General features: G+C 39.9%; 2 protein-coding genes across 2 annotated transcripts in view; one reads left to right on the top strand and one right to left on the bottom strand.

Moving 5' to 3' along the window:
- Window positions 1-6,831, top strand: part of si:dkey-3h3.3 (uncharacterized protein LOC100144568 homolog) — a 20,377-nt gene extending 13,546 nt beyond the window's left edge. The window contains exons 3-5 of the mRNA XM_050049956.1: window positions 3,488-3,705; window positions 4,033-4,111; window positions 5,980-6,831. Coding sequence (XP_049905913.1) covers window positions 3,488-3,705; window positions 4,033-4,102 — 288 coding nt within the window. The 3' untranslated portion in view covers window positions 4,103-4,111; window positions 5,980-6,831. The remainder of the gene's footprint in view (window positions 1-3,487; window positions 3,706-4,032; window positions 4,112-5,979) is intronic.
- A 3,137-nt stretch (window positions 6,832-9,968) lies between these two features.
- golph3a (golgi phosphoprotein 3a) lies at window positions 9,969-21,966 on the bottom strand. The gene is made up of 4 exons (XM_050049961.1): window positions 21,524-21,966; window positions 19,359-19,490; window positions 18,079-18,193; window positions 9,969-14,635 (listed from the first exon to the last, which is right to left on the bottom strand). The coding sequence occupies exons 1-4, from the start codon at window positions 21,731-21,733 to the stop codon at window positions 14,211-14,213; spliced, it is 882 nt and encodes a 293-aa protein (XP_049905918.1). The 5' UTR covers window positions 21,734-21,966; the 3' UTR covers window positions 9,969-14,210.
- Between the last annotated feature and the right edge of the window lie 361 nt (window positions 21,967-22,327).

Here is a 22,327-nt window from a genome sequence, read left to right as displayed (position 1 = left end):
AAACACTGGTGAAAGGAGGTTCCCACCCGATGCCCCCAAAGACATGTTAGTTATCACTGCTCACTGGTCTGTATAGTTAAGCCTCGCCATAATAGCTTATCATAGGGCTTAGGAGGTTATTCACTGAGTGCTGATCCTTTCTCTAGAGCACAAACTTATTGTGTTTATTTGAATGCAAGTTTGCAAATCTTTTGTCTGCTTCCATGGCCTTAATCACTGTGGATTACAATCTCTACAACAAAAAGTTCTCACATCTAGTTTTACAAGTGTATCCGTAATGACAGAGTAGAACATGAAATAAGTTATAGTAGGTCTGTGAATGATCAATAATCAGTATTAATGGCAGTAATACTGATTATTAATACTGGTTATTGATCAGTATTAATGGCAGTAATAGAGGGCCCCTATATCAAATTCTGCTTAGGGCCCCATGGAGGCTTGGGCTGGCCCTGGTTTTCAACAACACTGTATGGAGGCAGATCTTTGCACATGAAGTAGGTGATGGGTTGTGTTATTTTTTAGCTCTTTCAGAGTTGGATGGTAGTTTTGTCAAGCTAAGTAAGTACAGTGATTTTTAGGCAGAGTGGGTTTAGCGTTAGCTTGGCCATCAGCGGCTAATGCCATCTCTGGATGGTGGTGTGTGAGGTGAGCTCTAATGTTTGTAGTATTCCCAGAGTATTTTATTCTCATATGACACTGCTTGCAAGTCGCATGTGTCATATTAAAGTCCTCCTTTCCTTCCATGTTAAAAAATCCAAAATAAGTCCAAACGTTAAATGCCAAAGGCGCATTTCTGTTTTTTTTCTCCAGTGCCTCTATCTTTATTTTGATGAACTTCCTGCCAAATGCTGCTGACTAATGCTCTCAAATCGCATACTTCTGTACTTGCACTTAATATTTTGAGTGCATAAGTATGGAAAAATGTAGTGCACTATGAGTACCCGGATGGTGCACTCACAATGGTCAACAAGTTGAGTGTGGAACAACGGACACTTCTCGCCCTCAATGGTCGCCATCTTGGCTACGTAGTAGAAGGGGAGGGACCACTTTTCAAACTGGAAATGGCGGCAGAGGACTGTGTGACCATGAACGTCGCTGCATTATACAAATATACATGTGTTTTTTGAACTAAGCACCACTATAGCTACTGTTGTTGGGTATAAGCCAGCAGTATGTTTATTGGGTTAATTTAGCGGTCTGTAATGATTTGGTACCGCAAACGATAACGCGAATGCTAATGCTAGTTTGCTAACTAGCTAATAGCTGCGGTCGTCATTTCTGGTAAGTGCACAACGGCAGTGTTTGGTTTCAATCAATCAACTGTAGCTAAAGACAGGCCAAACCCAAATAAAGGCAAAACTGAAGCAGACTAACTAACAGCAAAGCAACTAAAGGCACCTAACTGAATAAATGAAAAGCTGCAACTGAAGCAGAGTAACTGAATACAGACTTGTTGATGCCATACCAAAGACAAAGCAAACACAGCTAGCAAGGCAAAGCAAGGCAGCAGTGCAAATCAAGGTGTCAGCTGCCTTTACGCAACCAGTGAAACAGCCAGGTATCTCTACATTGAATGGTAATCTCTGCCTTCTGTGCAGACCAGAAACATGCATACTTGTGTGCACACACACACACACACACACACACACACACACACACACACACACACACACACACATCACAGGACCACAGGACCACAGGTGCCCCAGAACAATGGCTGTCCACCAGAAACAAAACAGGAAGCTCACAGCAAGCAAAGCTGTTGGGAGTTGTTTATCCTTAGCAAATGATTGGTTAGATCACACTGCAGGGCATTTCCTACTAACCATTCCATTACAAACTCATTACATGTGTTATTTTTCTAGGCATTCCCACTCCTGTGTAGTAATGCTGGCATCACCACACTAAACTTAAGTGGAGGCTGTTGAGGAAGCAGGTTAAGTTTTTCTCTGCTTTACAAACCAGTTATGAATCAAATTTTTGCAGTGCATTAATGATATGTAGCCCCTCTAGGATGTTAATGTTGTGATCACAACAGTTAACACAAATTCAGAACATATATCGAACAATGTTAGCTTCGGAGTCCAACCTGTAGCTACTTTAATTGGGATGGTACATACATGTAAGATCAATAGAAGCTGAATAAAAGTCTTCTAACAGCAAGACAGAATATTTGGTAATGCTGTGTTACTAAGCTTCTTGTTTGTTTTTATTGGTAATGAATTTGTTTGAGATGAGCACACTTTCAGGTAGCAAACAAAATGTTAATAAAGACACAAAATTCTCAAATGTTCTCGCTAAATGTTTCCACTTCTACCAGGCTGGAAACTTCTTTTTCAAGGGAGACCTGAGCAAGGGGGCAACAGAAAAAGCTGTAGAAAAAAGCTATACAGATCAGGCAGAGGTAAAACAACACTAAAAGGCAGATAACAATATTAAAAAGGCTAGAATGAGCTAAGAACAGAGACAATCAACAAATTAGTTATTTACCATCAAATTTACAATAGTCTTAAATGTACAATATGCAATTTTCTGCTGCTAGGCATCTGTCAATCAAAACAATAACAAAAGGTGGAGCACTGCCATCACTGCTGTCAGTTTCTCCTGGTGTCAGTTTCACTGGTTCCTGATTCTTTCAGTGTTTATTGTTCAGGAGGTTTTTATTGGAATTGAATTATCTGCAGAGGTCTCTTTCTTTCCAAAACAAAAAGACCGGGTGATTAAAATCTGTAAAAATACTGAATAAATCATTTTCAAGTGAAAAATCAGTGTTTCTCTCATGCTGTTCTGCTTGTCGCAGAGGGACTGCTAGCCCACCACCTCCTAATCTCACCTTTTTTTCTCCAATATCTAAAGATCCAGATGTTTGATGACTTAAAATCCTTTATCAGGTTAAAACATATTTTTAAAAATGACCAAGATCTGAGAAGTGTATCATAAAAATGTGCCTCAAAACTAGATAAAACGTCAATCTATGAGAGCTTCTTGCAGACAACCCCAACCCTGATGCATGTGCAAAGGGGATATGGCACCACTGACAGATAACAGCGATGAAATGACGTGGAGCGTGTCCTTAATTAAAATAACGTATTTCTTTGGGTTTGAAAATTGTCAGAAACATATGGAATAATGTAAGTACACAACTCAACAAAATATGTAACATTGGTTTAGTCTTTTTAAGACATTTTAATATGGAAAAGCTTCATATTAGCCCATATCTTTAAATTTGGCCAGACACCAAATTCCTCTATTTAAATTCCATCTGCAGAAGGAACCCAGCAAAGCATGCAGGCCTTGGCTCCCATCTCAGCACATACATTATAAACAGGCTGTATTTTCATCATGTGGAGATCATGTTTTCTTCAAATACAATGAATAATTGGTCACAATAAAGCTACTGTTGATTCCCAGTTACTTGAAAGCCCATTACAACTTTCATCTTGACAAAACATGATTAAGCAGAGAGACCTCTACTGTGTGTCTGCAGGAGGAGAATCCCAACCCTGGTCAGCCATATGAAGGTGTGTCCCGTACAGCCTACCTTCCAGACTCCCCTGAGGGCAGAAGGATCCTGAAACTGCTGAGGCGAGCCTTCGATCAGAGACTCATCTTCACTGTTGGTCGCTCCACCACCAGTGGCAGGAACAATGTGGTCACATGGAATGATATTCACCACAAAACCTCAACACATGGAGGACCTACTCAGTAAGAACTCTTATTTGGTAACATTACATTGAATTAATGGGTATCACATTATTACCTAATGCACCTGCCGCCCAAATTTGTGCCTATCATGTAATGACACAAAAATATTTTGTGCACTGTACAATGAACTGGTGTGTATTCATTTCTTATTTTTTTTTACATCTTTGTATTTATGGCAAGAATAATTATTTATGTGATCTAAGTGTAATCATTACTACATAAGTCTGATATGATTTCACAGGGAACACACAACAGGGCCAATGCACACTACTATAACTCATAGGATGTTCACCTGACGTGACTGGATTTATGTTATTGTATTTGCAGCTATGGATACCCAGATCCTGATTATCTCAGCCGGGTTCGAGATGAACTGAAAGCCAAAGGAATCGAATGAGTTACTGAGGTTTGTCTAAATATGTAGAGCTAACATGACGCCTTCTAAGGTACAGATTTTTCAAAACTCTGGTTACTGTTTATCAGTCTGAACATGTAAAATGGAGTATTTGCATGCCCATTCTTGATTTGTGTATTGAGCATACACTAGAAACAACAATGGCAGACTACCAGTTTGCTAACGTTTTCTTAGCACTGCTTGATCTAACGACTACTTTAAACTTAAACTTAGTAACGCTACTTCGCTTCACGTACAAACTGTACCCAGCGTTTTTGCTCCACCTCAGCATCCACAGTTTAAAGTCCGCCGGAAATTGTGGTTTTGGATCAGGCCCAGTCAAACCAGCAGATGGGACACTTTCCAGAGTGGGATTGTTGTCAATGAGAAGTAGAAGAAAAACTTTTGCATGTCAAGAGCATCACTCGCATCTTTGAGTGAGCTACTTTGGCGTAAAATTGAATGGAAGTCAACGATGATGAGAGCTCCAGTAGGTGTTTTGGAAGAAGGAACGTTAGCCTGTACACTATAGCCCCATCTTTAACAAACACTTTTGGTATTGTAACTTTGGAACCAAACCGAACCCCTCTGACATGATACCTAGACCCTAGGACCATTAAGTATTTCCACTGCAAACAGTCCTCTTAAATGTAGGCGGGGTTGTTATCATTCACTGCTCCATCCAGCTCTCGCTGTATTTCCTCATCAGCAGTGACACAGCTGGAAGTCTGCACCTCATTTATTGTTCACTTTCAGAACAAAACAGAACAGGCTGCAGTGAGAGTCTCTCTTGGTGGGATATTTAAAAATAGCAGGTTTGTGCATTTAGTTCTTCTCAGGCAAGCATAAAGGTTTAGTGTTGTTGTAGCCCCCAGGAACAATGCTCGCCAATACTTTTTTTTCACCAAGTAAAGATTAGAATATGTCATCCAAGAGAGACAATAAAATCAAATGGAATGGTCAAAGTTGTCATAATGAAATTTAAGGTGTGCTGATGGATTCATATCATCAACTCATGCATTGAGTAACATGACAAATAAATGTTCAACCTTTAAAGTTGCCGGCAGTCGGTCTAGTGAATTAAGTTATTTTTTCTTAGTCTACAGCTGCTGCGAGAGGCAGCAAAACATCATTTCATTTTATAGTTATAGTTAACTAATATATGTAAAACTCCATGGTATGAATAGAGGTTACATAAGTTTCAAAACCAGCCAAAACTCAGCCCTAAGTAAGAGTGACTGCAGTGTTTCTAGCTGCACCTTTTAGTACCAGATCTGTGCGCTAGGTACCCCAACAGAGGAGGGGCCAAAAATGCGGTAAAGAACGGTTCCATTGGTACCATCCACAATTCTTCACAGTAGAGACAGAAAAAAATGCATACCCAACTGACCTGAACTGTACCAGACTGCTTGGTGGGAAATGGAGCTATAATTACCTTGCGACAAGGTAGACTGTTGAAGGCAGCTAACACCTGCAAGTGTTTGGCACAGTGGCGTAAGGAAGTTATGACAGGCCCCAGTGCACGCTATCATGCATGATAGCGTGCACTGACACAAGTCTCTATTTGTATCTTGACACAAATAGAGACTTGACACTGGACTACATCACCATACATATTACCCAGCCAGCAATCATCACTGCATACCTGAAAAAAATACCAAAGAAAGTAAGAACTTAATCATTTAATTGAATCGTTTTTTTTATAGTACATGTATAGATTTTATAGCTTATATACAAAAAGCATATTTAAAAAAATGTAAAGGAAAAAAAGAACCATGACGGATGGGTTTGCCTTTATTAGGACATATATAGCAAATGGCACTGTTTAACTTATTTAAGTTAATAATATTCTTTTTGTTATCATTTATCTTTGAAAACAGGTATATTTTCAAGCTGGCAATCTGAATCACTTACAAGGACCGGTTCTTTCTACGGGCCACTCCACCCTACGGGCCCCAGTGCAATTGTACTGCCTGCACTGTCTATATTCACGCCCCTGGCTTGGCGTCATTTTTGCATTGTAGTGTGCACAGAGATGTTTTGTAATATTAAAGTGGACGGGATTATTTTTGAAACAGAGGGGAAAATTATCCGGGGATTATGGCACAGAGGACTATGAACGAGGAGGGATACTTAGTGTCATTGTAATGTACTTTGTTATGTACTTTGATGTTCCCCAGTTTTGTTTTTCATCATGTTTTCTTTCTTGTGGCTGTTCTGGCATTATTGTTTGTTGACATTTTTTGTTTTATGTTGGAAATTATCTAATTTGAACTCACTAAATAAACTAAGCACAAAAAGTAAGGAAATTTGTGTGGCAGATTATTTCTTTGTTGTAACAATGCTTCTTGGCAATAAATCTTATACCATTGGGAAGCCTGTTTATTTCCCTTTTAAATGGTGCCACATTTGTACAGAACATGCATTTGTGGGATGAGTAACAGAGCTGAGTATGTGGGTTGCGCCCATGAAAAATTTGCCAATCTGGATGATTGAAGTCTGAAGAAACCAGACATATTGGCAATTTAACAATTTATTCATTTAACAAACATGAGCCTCAGTAGCGTGTGGAGGAACCATACACAGCCACAACAGCCTGATACCTCCTCCTCATGCTGGTCACCAGCCTGGTCACACACTGCTGTGGCAAATTTTTCATGGGCGCAGCCCACATTTTCAGTTCTGCTGCTCATCCTACAAATGCATGTTCCTTACAAATGTGGCACCACTGAAAAGGGAAATAAACAGGCTTTCCAATGGTATAAGATCTATTGCCAAGAAGCATTTTTACAACAAAGAAATAATCTCCCAAACACAAATTTCCTTACTTTTTGTGCTTAGTTTATGTAAAAACTGATTTGAAAAATCAGTCAGTTCTTACTGGCCTGTTGCTGGTTCTTTAAACTTTGTGTGTAAGTGGTCTAATCTGGTGGAGGGACTTCTGGAGTTGGCATTGTATGACATTATTTCACTCCCAGTTGCCACATGGTCACTTCAGTGTACTCTAGAAGTTAAAAAAAATGATAACTCACGTTTGTATTCTGTCACTTCATTTGGCTCATAGGTTTAAATCCGTTATTGTGTGAAATGTTCGTCTGGATAATTTAACATAATTGTGGTCTGTGTTGAGTAGAGAGGTGAAGTCCCTCCCCTTCCAGCGAACCACTATGGGACCTTATTTTGGAAAGAATATGCAGCGAGAGACAAATAATTTGACACCTGATGTCTGTCAATTTAAAAGATCAATTTGTAAGTCAAGAAAGTTGCAGTTTGTCATTAAACTTTTGAAGTGAAAGATTGTGTTATTACACAACTAGAAGACTATACATCCAGAAGTTGCTTAAGTGACATGCGGGATGTACTCACATAAGCAACGGTCGCTCATTCTTTTGTTTCCCTGCTGATATAAAGACAAGTTGCTGGAAAACACATCAGGTTCCATTTGTGTATAAAACAGAGCAAAGTCACCTAGCTAGCTAGCAAGCAATGAATGTTAGCTAACATTACTGGTGTTGGTAACATATAATGTGTGACACGAAAGATGTAGTTCACTGAACGGTTCCAAACAAAACTAGTAGTACTTAGACAACCCTTTTAAATATGTTTAGTTTAAGTCTTTTAAAGTGGCAAACATCATAAGTGTATGTAATTCACAATTTAAACAAGGTCAAAACTATTTTTTGTCTCTCACTGTTGACTACTGTGCATGTTTTTTTCCAAAATATGGTCTTATCGGGGACACTGGATGGGGAGGGACTTCGCCTCTCCATTAAGTGCATATCAGACAATCAGCATACCTCCCATGAACCTTTCCTTCTATCACTTACTTGGATTCAGATGTACTGCTGCAGCATTTTGAAAATAAATGTCCTTACTGTTCTCAGACCAGTGTTCTGCTTGTTGACACTTTAAAATGAACATGTGTCAGTACTATTTGAAATGTTCACTTCACAAATCAGCTGTTTGACCTTCCTCATTGAAGTGTACATACTTAAAATGACTTATCACACAGTAATAACATAAACTGCACTGAACTTATTGCTTTACAGCAACATTGGCGAACATGCAATCACTGATCATGGGTTCTATATCTGTGATTAAATAAATGGTCAATATGTACAGACTTTTTAAAAATTCTAATTGCAACCACTGGGATTCAGTGAGTGATAAAAACAACAACAAATAAAAACATAAGTCTGGAGTGGTAGGAAACACATTGCATCTTGTGCCAGGGTGAGAGTGGCTATTGTCATGGTGGAATTATTCTCAGAAAACTACAGCCTAGTTGATTTGTATTCCACAATGTTATTAATGTGTCCAACTGGTTATTATGTTGCCAGTAAAACTGGAAAATACAGTATTGACTCACACATCTAACTAGTTACAAGTAACTAAATTACAATAAATGTTATTGTTATCAGTTACTTAGAAAAATATGTAATTTAATTACAGTTACTAATCAAAATGTCAGTGATTACAAAGGGATCACATGGGAATATATTCTGTTTGGTAAAAAAGTTTATATGTAGAATAAAAGATTCATTCTGTTGCTTTGCATCATTTTTGCCATGCAAGAATGTCTTCTTTTGGACAAAGGCTATTTTCGGAATTTGTTAATCTTATTGCCCTGCTTAAAACATATGCTAATTTAATTAATCTAAATAGTTACATTACTTGTTACATTTTAAACAGGGTAACTGGTAGTCTGTAACCATTACATTTCCAAAGTAACCTCATCAACACTTAAAACGACGCCTGAATTTTAAAGTCTTGCAGTGAAGTTGCTGTACTTGTTACTGCTCCTCTAATAATAGTGCAGACTGGCAGGGGAAGTGGTAGCATGGATTGCTAGCATTGGACTACAGAGCACCTCTACTGGTCTGGTAAGGAAGCAGTCTGCATTTCTTATTTTGATGACTTGTGTGATCAATTGATAATGTGGCACTTAAGTTTTGAACGAACCGTGAGCATCCATATTTTTCTGTCTCCATCAGATAGAAAATGTCATTATGTTTGCCTAAACACCATGACGATTAACATTTCTGATGACATACCAAAGTCTTGGGGGGGTTGTCCCATTTCATAAGTCAAGATTTCAACCAATTCCCCTTATAACTGTTCGGAGGGGCAATGGGGCACTCAAAAACTAGGGGAAGGAGTAAAAACAAGAAATGGGATTGAGCCTATGACATCATAAAATCAATAAATTAGCATGAGCTAAACCTGAGTCCTCACAAAGGACAAAGACGTGTTCACAACCTTCAAATAAAACTTAAAATCAGTTGTATGATTAGGCACTTCCAAGCTCTTGGTTTATTTTCTAGGGTCAAAGAAAGTACACAGACTAGAGGTCCCTTTATTTAGATAACATATATAATCTCTCATATTCACTCTGCAATTTGAGGTGACTTTCTGATGCATAAACCCCTTGGTCACCTCTTCTCCCACGATCACTGACTGATCACTCCCAGCCCTTTGCTACATACAATATCAGAGGGAGGCTATCTGTAATAAAGCAAATGTCTTTCACAAGATCCATGAGGTTGAGTAGCAAAAGTTGTGTGAAAACAGAGAACAGCTAAACAAATGCAAAAATAAAAGTCATAAAATTGAGGCAATATGAAATTAAGAGCAAAGTATGGTTCATGGTGAGAAGGCTTTGACAAATGTTTTAGAGCACAATGTCCACAAGACAGTGCAGCTGAACCATGAAGGATTTTGGAAAGCTGACAGTGCAATTGTGACAAAATGTTGTTTGAATTTGTGTCGGATACAAATACACAAGTATATACATCAACATCTGGAATGTGAGCCCATCCTTTGATTCTTCTGATTAGACTTTGGTGAGCGAGTTAGATCATCCATCAGATTTTTTAAAAGTTTAGTAAATACAGTGGATTTATTTTGAAAGCATTCGCAAGTAACTGCAAAGAAAAACTGAACATTTAAGCATCGCTGACAGTTCAGGAAATGCACTTGTTTGCCACTAAGCCCACGCTCACATGAGAAGATCAATATCTATTTCAGCTCTGTGCAGTCAAGGTCTGGTCTGGAATATGTTAAGCCAGGTTTAACAAAGACTGGAGGCAGATGAAACTGCTTGCCTAGCTCCATTAAGTGAAAAAATACACTTAAAACAACTCTGAAGAAGCCTCATTTACATACTAGATATGGTGTGTTATCTGGTCAAGCATTGGGTTTGTTGACATTAATTGATACAGGGCTCTAACCTCAACACTGAAAACAGAACTTTTGGGATGCTGTTTGTCAATGCACACAGCGGGTTTTGGTCAGGAAATGGCTCTTACGTTCAATAAAAACATTAACGGAAGTACAGACAAGACATCAAATCATGTAAATGAGAGTTTGGGAAATTGCAAGACTTAAAGACACTTTGGTATTTTTTAATTTGGACCCTACTTTCTCATGCTTTGGGGTCTACATGACTAATGAACCGTTTTTAAAATTGGTCCAGTACTGGCAAGATCGCTGAAGCCGCCGCAGCAGTAGCAAAACAGGCTGCAATGTAATCCCTGTGGAAACTGTGCACCATCAATTGACTTAATTTAAAGTAGGAAGGAATGATACTGGATTGTTTGCCTTTATCCGATATGCAGATATATACCAACTTATTTGATTGATACCCAATACAGATATCGATATAAGATATCCACTTTTTTTTCCCCAACCTAATTTTAGTGATCAAGTCTCTTCTGCAGTGGAATTAACATCGTATTATGCATGCATACTCTTATCATGATGGCCCACCAGCAGATAGAGACATAAAATAAAATGCTTTTCAATGTATGCAAAATAAAAAAAAAGCACATCAGCCGATTTCGATATTTCATTTTACAGCCAATATCAGCCAATACCGATGACGTGTCAATGTTATCATGCATCCCTAATTTAAAGTGCTTGTTTTTGGCTCAGACGATTATTAGAAGTGTCTGACAACATCTTAGACAGGACACTACAGAGAAGTAAAATGTTTTTCTTTGCCTTTCAGTGATCCAGTCTGTTCGTTAGTGTATGTAACCGAGCCGCACTAAAGGAGAAGTCACGTTCTTTTTAGACAACACTAAGCTACACTTTCTGTACTTACGCTGATAAACTTAGAGCAACAATCTGATACGCCATAGTGTGGTGATTTTTTTTGTGTGGCAATACGGTATTGTTAAACGGACTCCAACTATCAATTTTTTATTACATAAATGATTAATATTCAACAAATACAAATCAAACTTTTGTTAGATCTCGAGAATAATATAATCAATTGCTTTTTCAGTCTGTTACAAACATTTTGCTGCAATAAAAATTACTGAAGTGAGATGAACAGACTAAAAACTTTATCTTACTGGATAATGCAGATGTTGACAAAGTTTTTCTTTGGGGACATAACTTAGTTAAAAATATTGTTATTATTAACATTTACTTTAATCACAAAACTCAGCATATTGCAGCATGTTTACTATCACAATAATATTGTATCATGACTTGCGTATCATAATAACATCGAATCATGGGGCCTCTGGTGATTCCCACCCCTATTAACTGGCAAGATGCAATAACACGCCACCACAAAATACCGGTGGTCTCTGCAGCAATCAAACATTGATCCAAATTAGTCTGCACTGAGTTTGAAAGAGAGACTGCATAAGTAAGAGATATATAAACGGAAGTAACCGCCATAAAGGTCTCACATGCCTCCATGCTGCTTTCTACTGATTAATAGCTTGTCAGTAACATTAAACGTGACACACCAGTAAAATAAAAATATGCACACAGAGAGGCATATTCATCTGTCTACTAGCAATGGCAGAAGAGTCTACAGCCTATTTTTAGCAAATTGGCCCATGTTTAAAAAGCCTGCGTACATGCCCTAACTTTAGTGGAAAAGGGGTATGAGTCACTTAGATCCAAAACATGGGAAAATAGGGTCCAGGTTAAAAATATCAAAGTTCCCCTTTAATTCTATCTTTGAAGGAGCTGTGGTAGCACTTTGTGTGTGATCCAGTCTGTTTTAAAGGGACTTCACATGCCCTTGACCTCTCCCTGTATTGGAGAAGAGTTGAAATTCACATTCATCTTCACATTCATAAGCAAGTTTTTCACAAAATGTCTTGAGTCAAAGACTTAAAGGTGTTTTTTTTTTTTGTTTTTTTAAATCAAGACCAGGTAGAATACAGAAACTCAAAAGATGAGGAGATCATCCTAAATGCATTTTTTCTGCACCAAGACCTGTTGATTACTTCATTTTTGATTATATTTAAATTCACTAATAAGTGAAAACAAAATGTCTATTTGAATTTTGCCAACAAAGGTAGCTGGCATTGATTAGGTCTACTTTCCTGAGTTTGTTTCTGCCCATAAAATATTTATTCTTTTTTTTAAGCCCCAGTAAGTATCAGCTCACACAGTTAAAAGCTGTGTTAGCTGATGCTACCAAATCCCATAAATTAGCCTACACAATTTTAGAGCCATTTGTTTTATCAAGGAGATGAAATTGGACCCAGACTAAGATGTGTTACCTGTCAAATATTACATACTGGAATCCTGAATGTAACCTGGTTTATATTAGACATGCACATGTTTTGACAGTGTCTCTAGATGACATACAATCCAAGTCCTCCACCAAATCCATGTTTCATTGCAAATTAAAAACAAACAAACAAACAAACAAAAAACTGTGAGCCGGAGGACATTTAAAACTGTATGACCTATTTTCACTTATGACAGAAAGGTTCATTAAATATTAGTATTTTTATTTTTCTTCCATTATCATACACCCCATCAATTCTACATGTTTGCAGAACTTCGGAGTTTGTATTATTCCAGCACGTTTTTTACCGAATGCCCTAAACGAGTCTGTCTAATGATGTTCTCCATAATTTGGCTTTTCATTTTTAAAGAAATATTCAGTGGGGCTGTGGTCAAAGTAACTGATAAGTTACCCAAGTCAGCGCTCCGTATTCCTGGGACTGCAAGTGTCCATGCATGTGCAGGCTTATTGTCCTGTTGACAAACGAATGATCTTCCACGCAACTTTTGATCAGAAGGGATGGAATGTAGGGCGGCATGGTGGCTCAGTGGAAAGCGCTGTTGCTTCACACCAAGCAAATCTTCAGTTTGAATCCAACAGGCAGTTGTGTGGAGTTGGAATTTTCTCCAAGTGCCTGCACTGGGTCCCCCCACCCCCTCCCCACAGTCCAAAAACATGCAGGTCAGGTGAACTGGAAACTCAATTGCCTGCAGGTGGACTTGTCTGTCTCCATGTGTCAGCCCTATGGTATACTGGCGACGTGTCCAGGGTGTACCCTTCCCCTCAGCCAGTGTGAGCTGGGACAGTCTCCAGCCCCGTGCATCCCTGCACAGGACAAGCAGGTATATATAATGGATGGATTAAGAGGCATCAACTGAGTACACTCAGTACTAGGTAGTGGACTCAGACTCTCAGATCTGACCACATTAGTTTTCTCCCAGCACTTAATTTCAGAGTAAAAGAATGCTGAGACACCAAATACATCATATCCATACATTTCAATCACATTTCGTAAAAGATATCCAGTTAAAGACTTGACAGGAGTATCAGTTAACCTTTCTTTCCTTCACAGCATTACTGCCCTGTACATGGATTTGTACATGTACGTCACAGCTCGTTATTTTATTCTCAGGTGTATCAGGATGCTACCATAAGTAACCTGTGCCATACATATCGTACCTCTAAGAAACAGTTCCACAGATATACCCAATAGAAAATAAGGAGGATATGAATCGACATCTTGATTTCGGCCTAACCCATATCATCACCAGCCACTTCATTTAGAGTTCCATGTGAGTTATTAATTTTTTAGCAAAAGTGAACACAAATGGCATATGGGGGGAGGAGGGGACTGGGCCATGAAGGATCAACGTCGACAGTTACCTGCAAGGAAAAGAAAATGAAGCAGGGAGAGGCATGAGAAAAGAGGGCAGCCCATTCCAATAGTCCAGGAAGGGGTCAACTGTAATTCAGTCAAGTCACCATGTTGGGGTCAGTACTCTGATTCCTACCCCAAAGTACAATGCCACGTGAATGCCACAACTACTTGCTGTCCTCTTTGTGGTTGCCTCATTTGGTGAAGGCGGCCACCACAGCCCATAACAGCTCGTTGGCGTTGGCCTTCATGCTCTCCCCCTCAGGCTCCAGTTCCAGCAACTGCCGCACTCTCTTCATGGCCAGGTCGTATTGGTCATCTAGCAGCGGCGCAAAGGCATTTTCCAGGACATCAGAGGAATGGGCTAAGAAGATGAGCGCAAGCAGCCTCTTGTCCATTCGATGGGGGTCGTTCACCCACTTGTCCAGGACAGCCTCCTGGACCTTCTTGATGAGGCGCTGCTTGATGTTGTTGTTGGTCAGAGGATGTGTGGTCATGTCAAAAAGCAGGAAGTTCTGCTTCTCAGTGGTGAGGACGCCTTTTTCCACCAAGTTTTTGGCCAGCCGTTCACGGACATTCCGCAGTTGATAATGAAGCTTCAGGGGGTTCCACGTTTCTCCTAAAGATAAGCCAGTAAGAAAAAAGAGCGTTAATGCAGTGATGTTGATAGGTTTTCAGTGTAGTTAGTAGGGCTGGGTGTCACCTCTAAAAAAAATTAAACCAATACCAATAGCGTACTTCAATCGATACCCATGATGCAAATCGAGCGGGGTGTAGTATAGCCATACTTTTAAACATTTTGGTGGCAACTCCGCACATGGAACTGCCAACTCAATCAAATACACAACGCTTGACTTCACCACACCATAGACTGTATGGGTTGTAACGTTAGCTGCTGCTGTGAGAGTGTGAGTGCTGGGAATAGAGAGCCCTCCTGCACACACACAGTGACAGGGCTAACCATTAGCATCACACTACTAATGTTGCTTAACGGTTATCAACAGGTTTAGCGCCAGAGTTGAGCCGGTCTGTGTGAGTTTGTTGGGACCATTTAACAGCTCAGTGTAAGATGTTACCCACTACTGTGTTGGCTCGTGCTAACTGGGCAGACATTGACTGGACCATTCACAGAAAAGAGCAGCTCCAGAGACACAGCAACAGAAAGTATGCTGATCTGGTGGGGGTTCTGGGATGGTGCAGCATCACCATCACCATAATTCTCATTAGTCGAATAATCGCTGTGTTACTTTCATAAGGAGAAAAGTGCTACATCAATAGCTTTCCAGGATGAATCCATTATTTTCTGCAGCGGGGGGGACAGGAAAATGTGAAAATGGGGGTGTTTTCAAAACACCCCCATTGTTGACAAAAAGTTGAACTCGCCCACCCTCACGCTCAGCATCGCGGTGGTGCAGACCTCCTGTCAGTTTCTGTAAGCTGAAACCATTACCCTCAGTGGAAATGAAGCTTGTATTTACTTGTTTATCAGAGATAAGAATCAATAAATTGTGAAGACAGTAAAGCCTCCACTAAACTAGCCTTTTTAAATCATGTGTGTGATTTATCCTCCAGGGATTTATACTTTGGGATTTATCCTGGCTTCATAGGAGCAGAGGAAATCTCTGCTTGTCGCTAGGCTAATGTATACCATGTAAAATGCCATAGGCTGGCGCTAATAACGTTAGCATGTTGTATTTGCTTGGAAAACGTGTTTAGAATAAGACAGATGTTTTGTCGGTGAATGTTGTGAGTTGTAATGGAGCCAAATTATATGCTGTTACCTTTGTTAAATGTTGCTGTTGTCCCTGGTTTAATATGAAAAGAGGAAAAGATCGCTAGGCTAATTTATACAATGTAAAACGCCATAGACTTGTGCTAATAACGTTAGCACGTTGTATTAGTGGGGGTAATGTGTCCAGATAAAGACGAGTGTTTGTCTGTAAATTCTGCGATTTATAGTGAAGCCAGTTTGCATATTGTACTAGCACTTAACACAGTCCTCCACCGCCGACTAGTGTTTTGGAGGTGTAACTGCAGAGTGACAGACACACCACCACAGAAGTAAAAATAACGTGCAGATTTTTTTCCCCCACGACTCATCGATTAGTTGAAGATTATGTGCAATTTTAGTCGACCAAGATTTTCTTTGGTTGGCTACAGCCCTAACTGCAATATTTTCATTCATCACACAGGCTGATTTAGCATAGTACGTGCAACATATAGACTGCTGTCAAAATGTAAACTAATTAACAGACAGACTAAACAGAGTAGCAGCTCGTCTTTCTGAGTGTTGCTGGAGAACGAGTGAGTGAGTGGGGCAGAGAGTGTGAGAGAGGAGAGATGCACACTGGCATGGCTTTTTGGAAGAACAGCGTTACGTAACGCAACTTGACTGTATATCGATATAAACGGCATTGTCTAAATCAGTGGTTCCCAACTAGTCCAGCCCCAGGGTCCAGACTTCTCCTTTGCCATTAGTTTGAGGTCCACACAGTTTAATATATTAAGCATCATACTAGCATTTGGCCATGTCGTCGAGCTAGTTTGCTTTCTCTGTCAAATAGTTGTCTATTAGTCCCTCAATCTAAAGCAAAAAATAGCACTTCAACATTAAAGCTCTGTGCCGGAAATTCAGACGTATCGTCTTTTACTCGCACAAACCCATTACTTTCAATGTAGACGCGCATCATGAGCGCTCACAAACCAAAGCGATGCCTTAGCGGCACACATTTGGTGTGACGTGCTTGTTTTTTCCATCCGGCGCACAGCTCCACGGACCTGCTTCTCCCTCCTGTGTTTTGTCAGATCCCGGTTCCCCCTCGGGCTGTGTCTCTTCTACTGTTTCCCACGGAGCTCTGACCCATTTGAAAGGCGAAGGAAGCCCGTATGTGGAAAGACGTCGCCTCCGAGATTTAGAATGTGTATTATAGAAGAGAAACACACATTTCAGGAAGGCTGACTTGTATCATTAGAACAGACATGTCCTGTGATTTTCAGCCTCCTTTCATATTTAATAGAGGGGGGACAATACCTGACAGTAATATTCTCAGCTGTCAGGATGTGCCTGCTGTAAAGGGTAAATATAATCATAGAAGGCTGAAAATCACAGGACATGTGTGTTCTGATTATACAAGTCAGCAGTGTAAAGCTCGAGCATGTGGGGACCTCCTTTCATATTTAATAGAGGGGGGACCATATCTAAAAGTACAGCTGTTAAGATGCCCCCGCCACAGGCCTTTGCCACCTTGGTCTCGAAAAAACCCAGGGAAAGCCCTGACTAACACCACTGTTTCTATGATTTCAACACGGATTTGTGACGGATTTTGTGACATCACACCCACCGACTGGCATAACTCATTAAAGCTGCAATGAAACGATGGTGCTCCAATACCATCACTGATCTGAGATTTTCCTGACACGTTAAAGACAGGAGGTCAACAAGAGGTTCAATGGGGGTTTGTACTAAAGCAGAAATTTACAAAAATAAATAAATAAAAACACTGAATAAATAATTTCTTCACTCAACATGGTCACTTCTTTGAAGTCTGCTGTTATGACATTCTCTGCTGTTCCACCGGTGTATGTCTCATTCGCAACTTATATTCAAACATCATATACACACACACAACCGTAAAACAACACAATGACTCTGATGTTGCTTTGTCGTGTTTTACATTTTAAGGTTTTTACCGCCTATCAGTCAGGTATTATTTGGTCCCAAAGGGTGTTAATTTTGTTGATAGGGCTGGGCGATATGGAGAAAATAAAACATTATGATACTTATGACCAATACTTCAATATTAATATTGCAATGATATTTTGCAATGAGGGTTAATAAAATATTTACTTTAAAACCAGAAAAAAGACAATACTTGCAATACCACAATATCCAAAATCAAAGACAAAATCTATCATCACAATCAGGATATCAATACATTGCCCAGCCCCAGTTGTTGCCCTTAAGTTGAGAATCCCCACAAAGTCTGGTGTCACTGTTTATAGATCTCTTTACACATATAGAAACATTGTGAGGCTGTGGGCCGATGAAGCAGCTGAACTCACCACTGAGCAGTTCAATCCAGCTCTGCACGGTCTCTGGTGGTTGGGTATCTTTGATGTGTTTTAGTGCTTCATCCAGGAGCACGTCACCTGTTGGAGCATCTGACTTACAAATCACCTGCGAATTACATTTAGAAAAATGACAGCCAGTTACAAGGTGTTGTTATCAGGGGACAGTCACTGAAATACACACAAAATATCTCTTTTCTTTCAATTCAAGGCTCTGCTCACATTGCTGAATGGCATTCACTGTCACATCAGACACTGACACTGCTAACAGCTAACTTGTAAATCATGTGCTCTGCAGTTCACTTACTCAACTAGGACTGTAACTAAAATAAAATGTGGTGAAGATGGCTTAAAAAAAAAAAAGAAAGAAAGGCCCCTCAGTTTCCCAGAAGCCAAGGCTGACATCTCTAAATGTTTTGTTCTGTGCAACAAAGAGCCCAAAACCCAAAGATATTCAGTTCACAATGACATCAAACAGAGAAAACCACAAAATCCTTGCATTGCAGAAGCTACAACCAAAGATTATTGGGCATTTTTACTTTAATTAAAAAAAAAAAAACTGTTGTCAATGGATTCGTTCACTCCCATTCTGGAAACCAGACACACCTGCCAGCTCATGCATCTGTTCCCCCTTCCCTTCAGACAGATTTCCAGCAGACCCGGCCCATTTCAGGCCAATCACAACTGTTTATCTGATATGGGGCATGTTTCAGATGATGACTGACAACCAGGGGAGCCTTCATGCTTTACCCAAAATATGTGATGATATGTGACATTTTTTGTGCCTGGGACACAACAGCGAGCATAAACCTAGCTTAGTAAAGAGATGCACTGAAAAGGCATTATCAAAAATAACCAAGATGGCTGCAGCTGATGTGGAACTTTCTGCTGAAATATTATTTTCAAATTCTGATGGTAAAAATGGCAATACTTTTTGTTGCTCTGATTGGTTATAGCTCTATCCAGTTGTGTCAAGAGGCATTTTGATCTACTGCCGTCGGTCATGCCCCGTAAATATCTAAAATGAACTCAGACGTTCCAGACTAGCTTGCATTTGCAATTTGCTCTGGCAATGTCAGGCTGCCAATAAATTTAATGGACAATGGGTCAGTTAAGAGTTTAGACCATGTGTTGGTACAAGTGTGCAGGAGTTGGTCAGGCCTTTCTGTAAATATGCAAATGCCCCTCCTAATGTGAGTTAAGGCGAGGTAAAAAACAAAGAGCAGCAGCAGAACTATTTATTCAGTAAAGATTAGGCAGAACACGTGTCCTACCTTCCTGGCCAGCAGACCTTTCCTCCTCATGCCACAAGCCTCCAGTTGAAGACGTCCTCGCAGGGCCAGTTCAATCAGCATGCAACCACGCAAACCTGATGAAATGCAGTCATTCCAGAACGAGGTGTAGCCCTACATAATGGAAGCACATATCAGAATCTGGGTGTGTCAATAAGTTACCATGCAATTACAACAGTCTATTGTATACTAACAAGAGGGCTCTCTGAACCCAGACTGGCTGTCAGGAGAATTCCTGTTGGTCTATTCAATTAAGCCAGTGAGTAAACATGCTAAGTGAAACATTAATCTAAAACAACACTTGCAGGTCCTGCCTGTTAGTTACAATGTTTTAAGCACCCTCAGATGAAATTATAGTAACACTTCTTGGCATCATTAGTATGGCACCGAATCTGTACTCACTGGCCCAAACATTACAGCTGCTGAGCTGGCATTACATTTTGACAACACCACCTTTGTATGTGCATGTTCTCCTCTAGGCATCTGACTACAGACTGAATATTAAATGCAGACAGACTACTGCAAAGTCTAAGGCAAGTAATGGTCATTTGTGAATAGCTTAAAACGCCTTATCTTTGATCAAGACAAATTGCTCATAAGTCGCAGACAGTAGTTAGTATGACATAGTTAATAGTAGTTTGTACCCAAATGCCTCAGTACCTGTGAGGCTGTATGTGGCTTCAGTTAAAGAAAAAAGTAAAGACAGCTTGACAGAAACACAAGTAAATAAAACAGAAGACACTGTCTGAAAAGTCTGATGCAGCTTCAGCCTCACATACCTTGACAGGTAAACAGCCTTCTAATCTATTAGTCTATGTTTTGTTTTGATGCAGCAAAACAAACCTGAGCATATCACAGTATTGCACTCCGACACTGCCTAAGGAATATCCAACAGTGCTTTGGCTGAGCCTTTTGGTGCAAGCACTAAATAATACTTTAAATGCAAATACTTATAAATATATAAATAAATATTGGTATAGATCAAACACTGTGTCATCACTTTGCTCAGTCAGTCTGTTGGTGAAGGGCAGAAGACTTCTTGATGTAAAAAGAAGACATGCTGGTCATGCAGGCCTTTAGTTATGTACTTAGTTACAATGTGCAGCATTTTTTTCTCTGGAGTACTGTATCAGCATTGGTTGCAAGATTAAAATGAATCAAAATGTACTGTAAAAGGACTCATAACAATGTTTTCACAGTGATAAAAAAAATCTTCCTTGATTGGTAATTTGCAGTAGACCTGTCATGGATTTGTTATGCATGTTTATTGGTCTTCATGATATAGCCTAGTTAATCTAAAGTTTTGGAAAGGAAATGGACAAACCACCTGTTGAAACTTTAACACACGTCTATAACTAAAAATCACTGGTCTCACCTCAGTTAGACAGATGATGTTCAACTGACTTAGTTCTATAAAAAAAAATAACTGTAGCAGTGATTATTTCAGTGCGTTGTTGGTTCATTTGTGAATGTTGGTTTTCACTTGGGCTTTACACATATTTTTCTGTTGATCAGTTTCAACAAATCCTTATAGCGTGTGGTTATAAAAAAAACATAAAATAGTAAAAGGAGGTGTCACTACTTTTTTTGGTACTGCACCACTCTTTCAGTCGACTGCTGTTTACCAATGATAAGGTCACATTACACAATGACCCCATGGCAGCAGCTTAGGCTAATTGTGCGGCATTCATGCTTGGAAACTTACAGTTATTCCTACAGATCATTAACCCATTTATCTGAATTTCCCTGGCCACTGTTTGTAATCGTTTTCCCTGTATCCTGTTATGCTAACTCCCTAACGTGAGTATACCGATAGGCATAAACATCACAAGACAGACTATCTGTCGCGGGATAATAATGTTGTCACAGGACAACATCCAATTCACTGACCACCACTATTGTTTATATATTAAACATTTCTTCTCGACATAACCTTGTTTCGCCAAAAGACATGAACCAATTCGGTCTGCGGCTCTGAGGCCCATCATTGTTGTTAGCTATAGCATTACAGCAAACGAGGATGCTAACGGTTACTAACGCTATGTCTATTAGAGAAATAGAGCTAACGTTAGCTTAGGGAACATCCCATAGTCTATAGATTTACCTTAATTTTACAGTGTCGGAACCAGAGTGTTATGTGCTATTACCTCTCGGTCCTTCAGTCCCAACAACAGCACTTCTTCCATCAAGGTGAGACGTGTTTCTTTGGAGTCTCCGGTATCATCATCGTCCTGCTCGTCTCCCCGCCGGGGCTCATGGTCCTCCTCGCCGGACGGACGGTCTTTGTCAGCGGCGTTGCGCGAGGCTTCGGTCCGCCTCTGCACGAGGCCCGAATTCCGCTGAACCAAGGTAGTCATGTCTGCCGGCAACTTAGCGAAACAACGACGAAAACAAGACGCCTCGGACTACGCTGCCCGAGATGTTTGACACTATTATTTGTTGTAAACCATATAGCAGTTACCTCGAGGGTTTTGCGAACTGACTACAGCGGCCTGAGTACCCTTGTCATCTGGAGTACTGATCCCCTTCCTTGACTTCGTCTGCAGCAATATAATGTCTATCTAATATGGCGCCGTGTGGTGATTGTGGTACCGAACTTATCCAGCAGGTAGAGGCCGAGATAATCTCAACACCCAAAAACAGCATCCAAGTAACTTCAAGTTTTGCCACATCAGCTAGTTTCATAAGCAAATAACAGTCATATTTTTTCTATGTTACCCAGAGGCGCAGTCACGCTTTATTATGACCTACTACATTTCTCTAACACCCCTTATCATCATTGGGTAGGCAAGATGACAAGAAACAAAAAGAAACTCAACCTTATTTTTATACAATGCAAAGTGTCCACACTTCAACCATCAGCTAACCGTGTGTTTCTAAATGTCCCCAGGTCACTCAAATGATCCAACACTTTTTTATAATATGTGTGTCTGAGATTACTCGCCCCTGTA

Source organism: Epinephelus moara, chromosome 8 (genome assembly GCF_006386435.1).
Source record: "Epinephelus moara isolate mb chromosome 8, YSFRI_EMoa_1.0, whole genome shotgun sequence".
Lineage (NCBI taxonomy): Eukaryota > Metazoa > Chordata > Actinopteri > Perciformes > Serranidae > Epinephelus > Epinephelus moara.
Note: the sequence above shows the minus strand (reverse complement) of the source record. Positions and strands in the feature narration are given on the sequence as shown.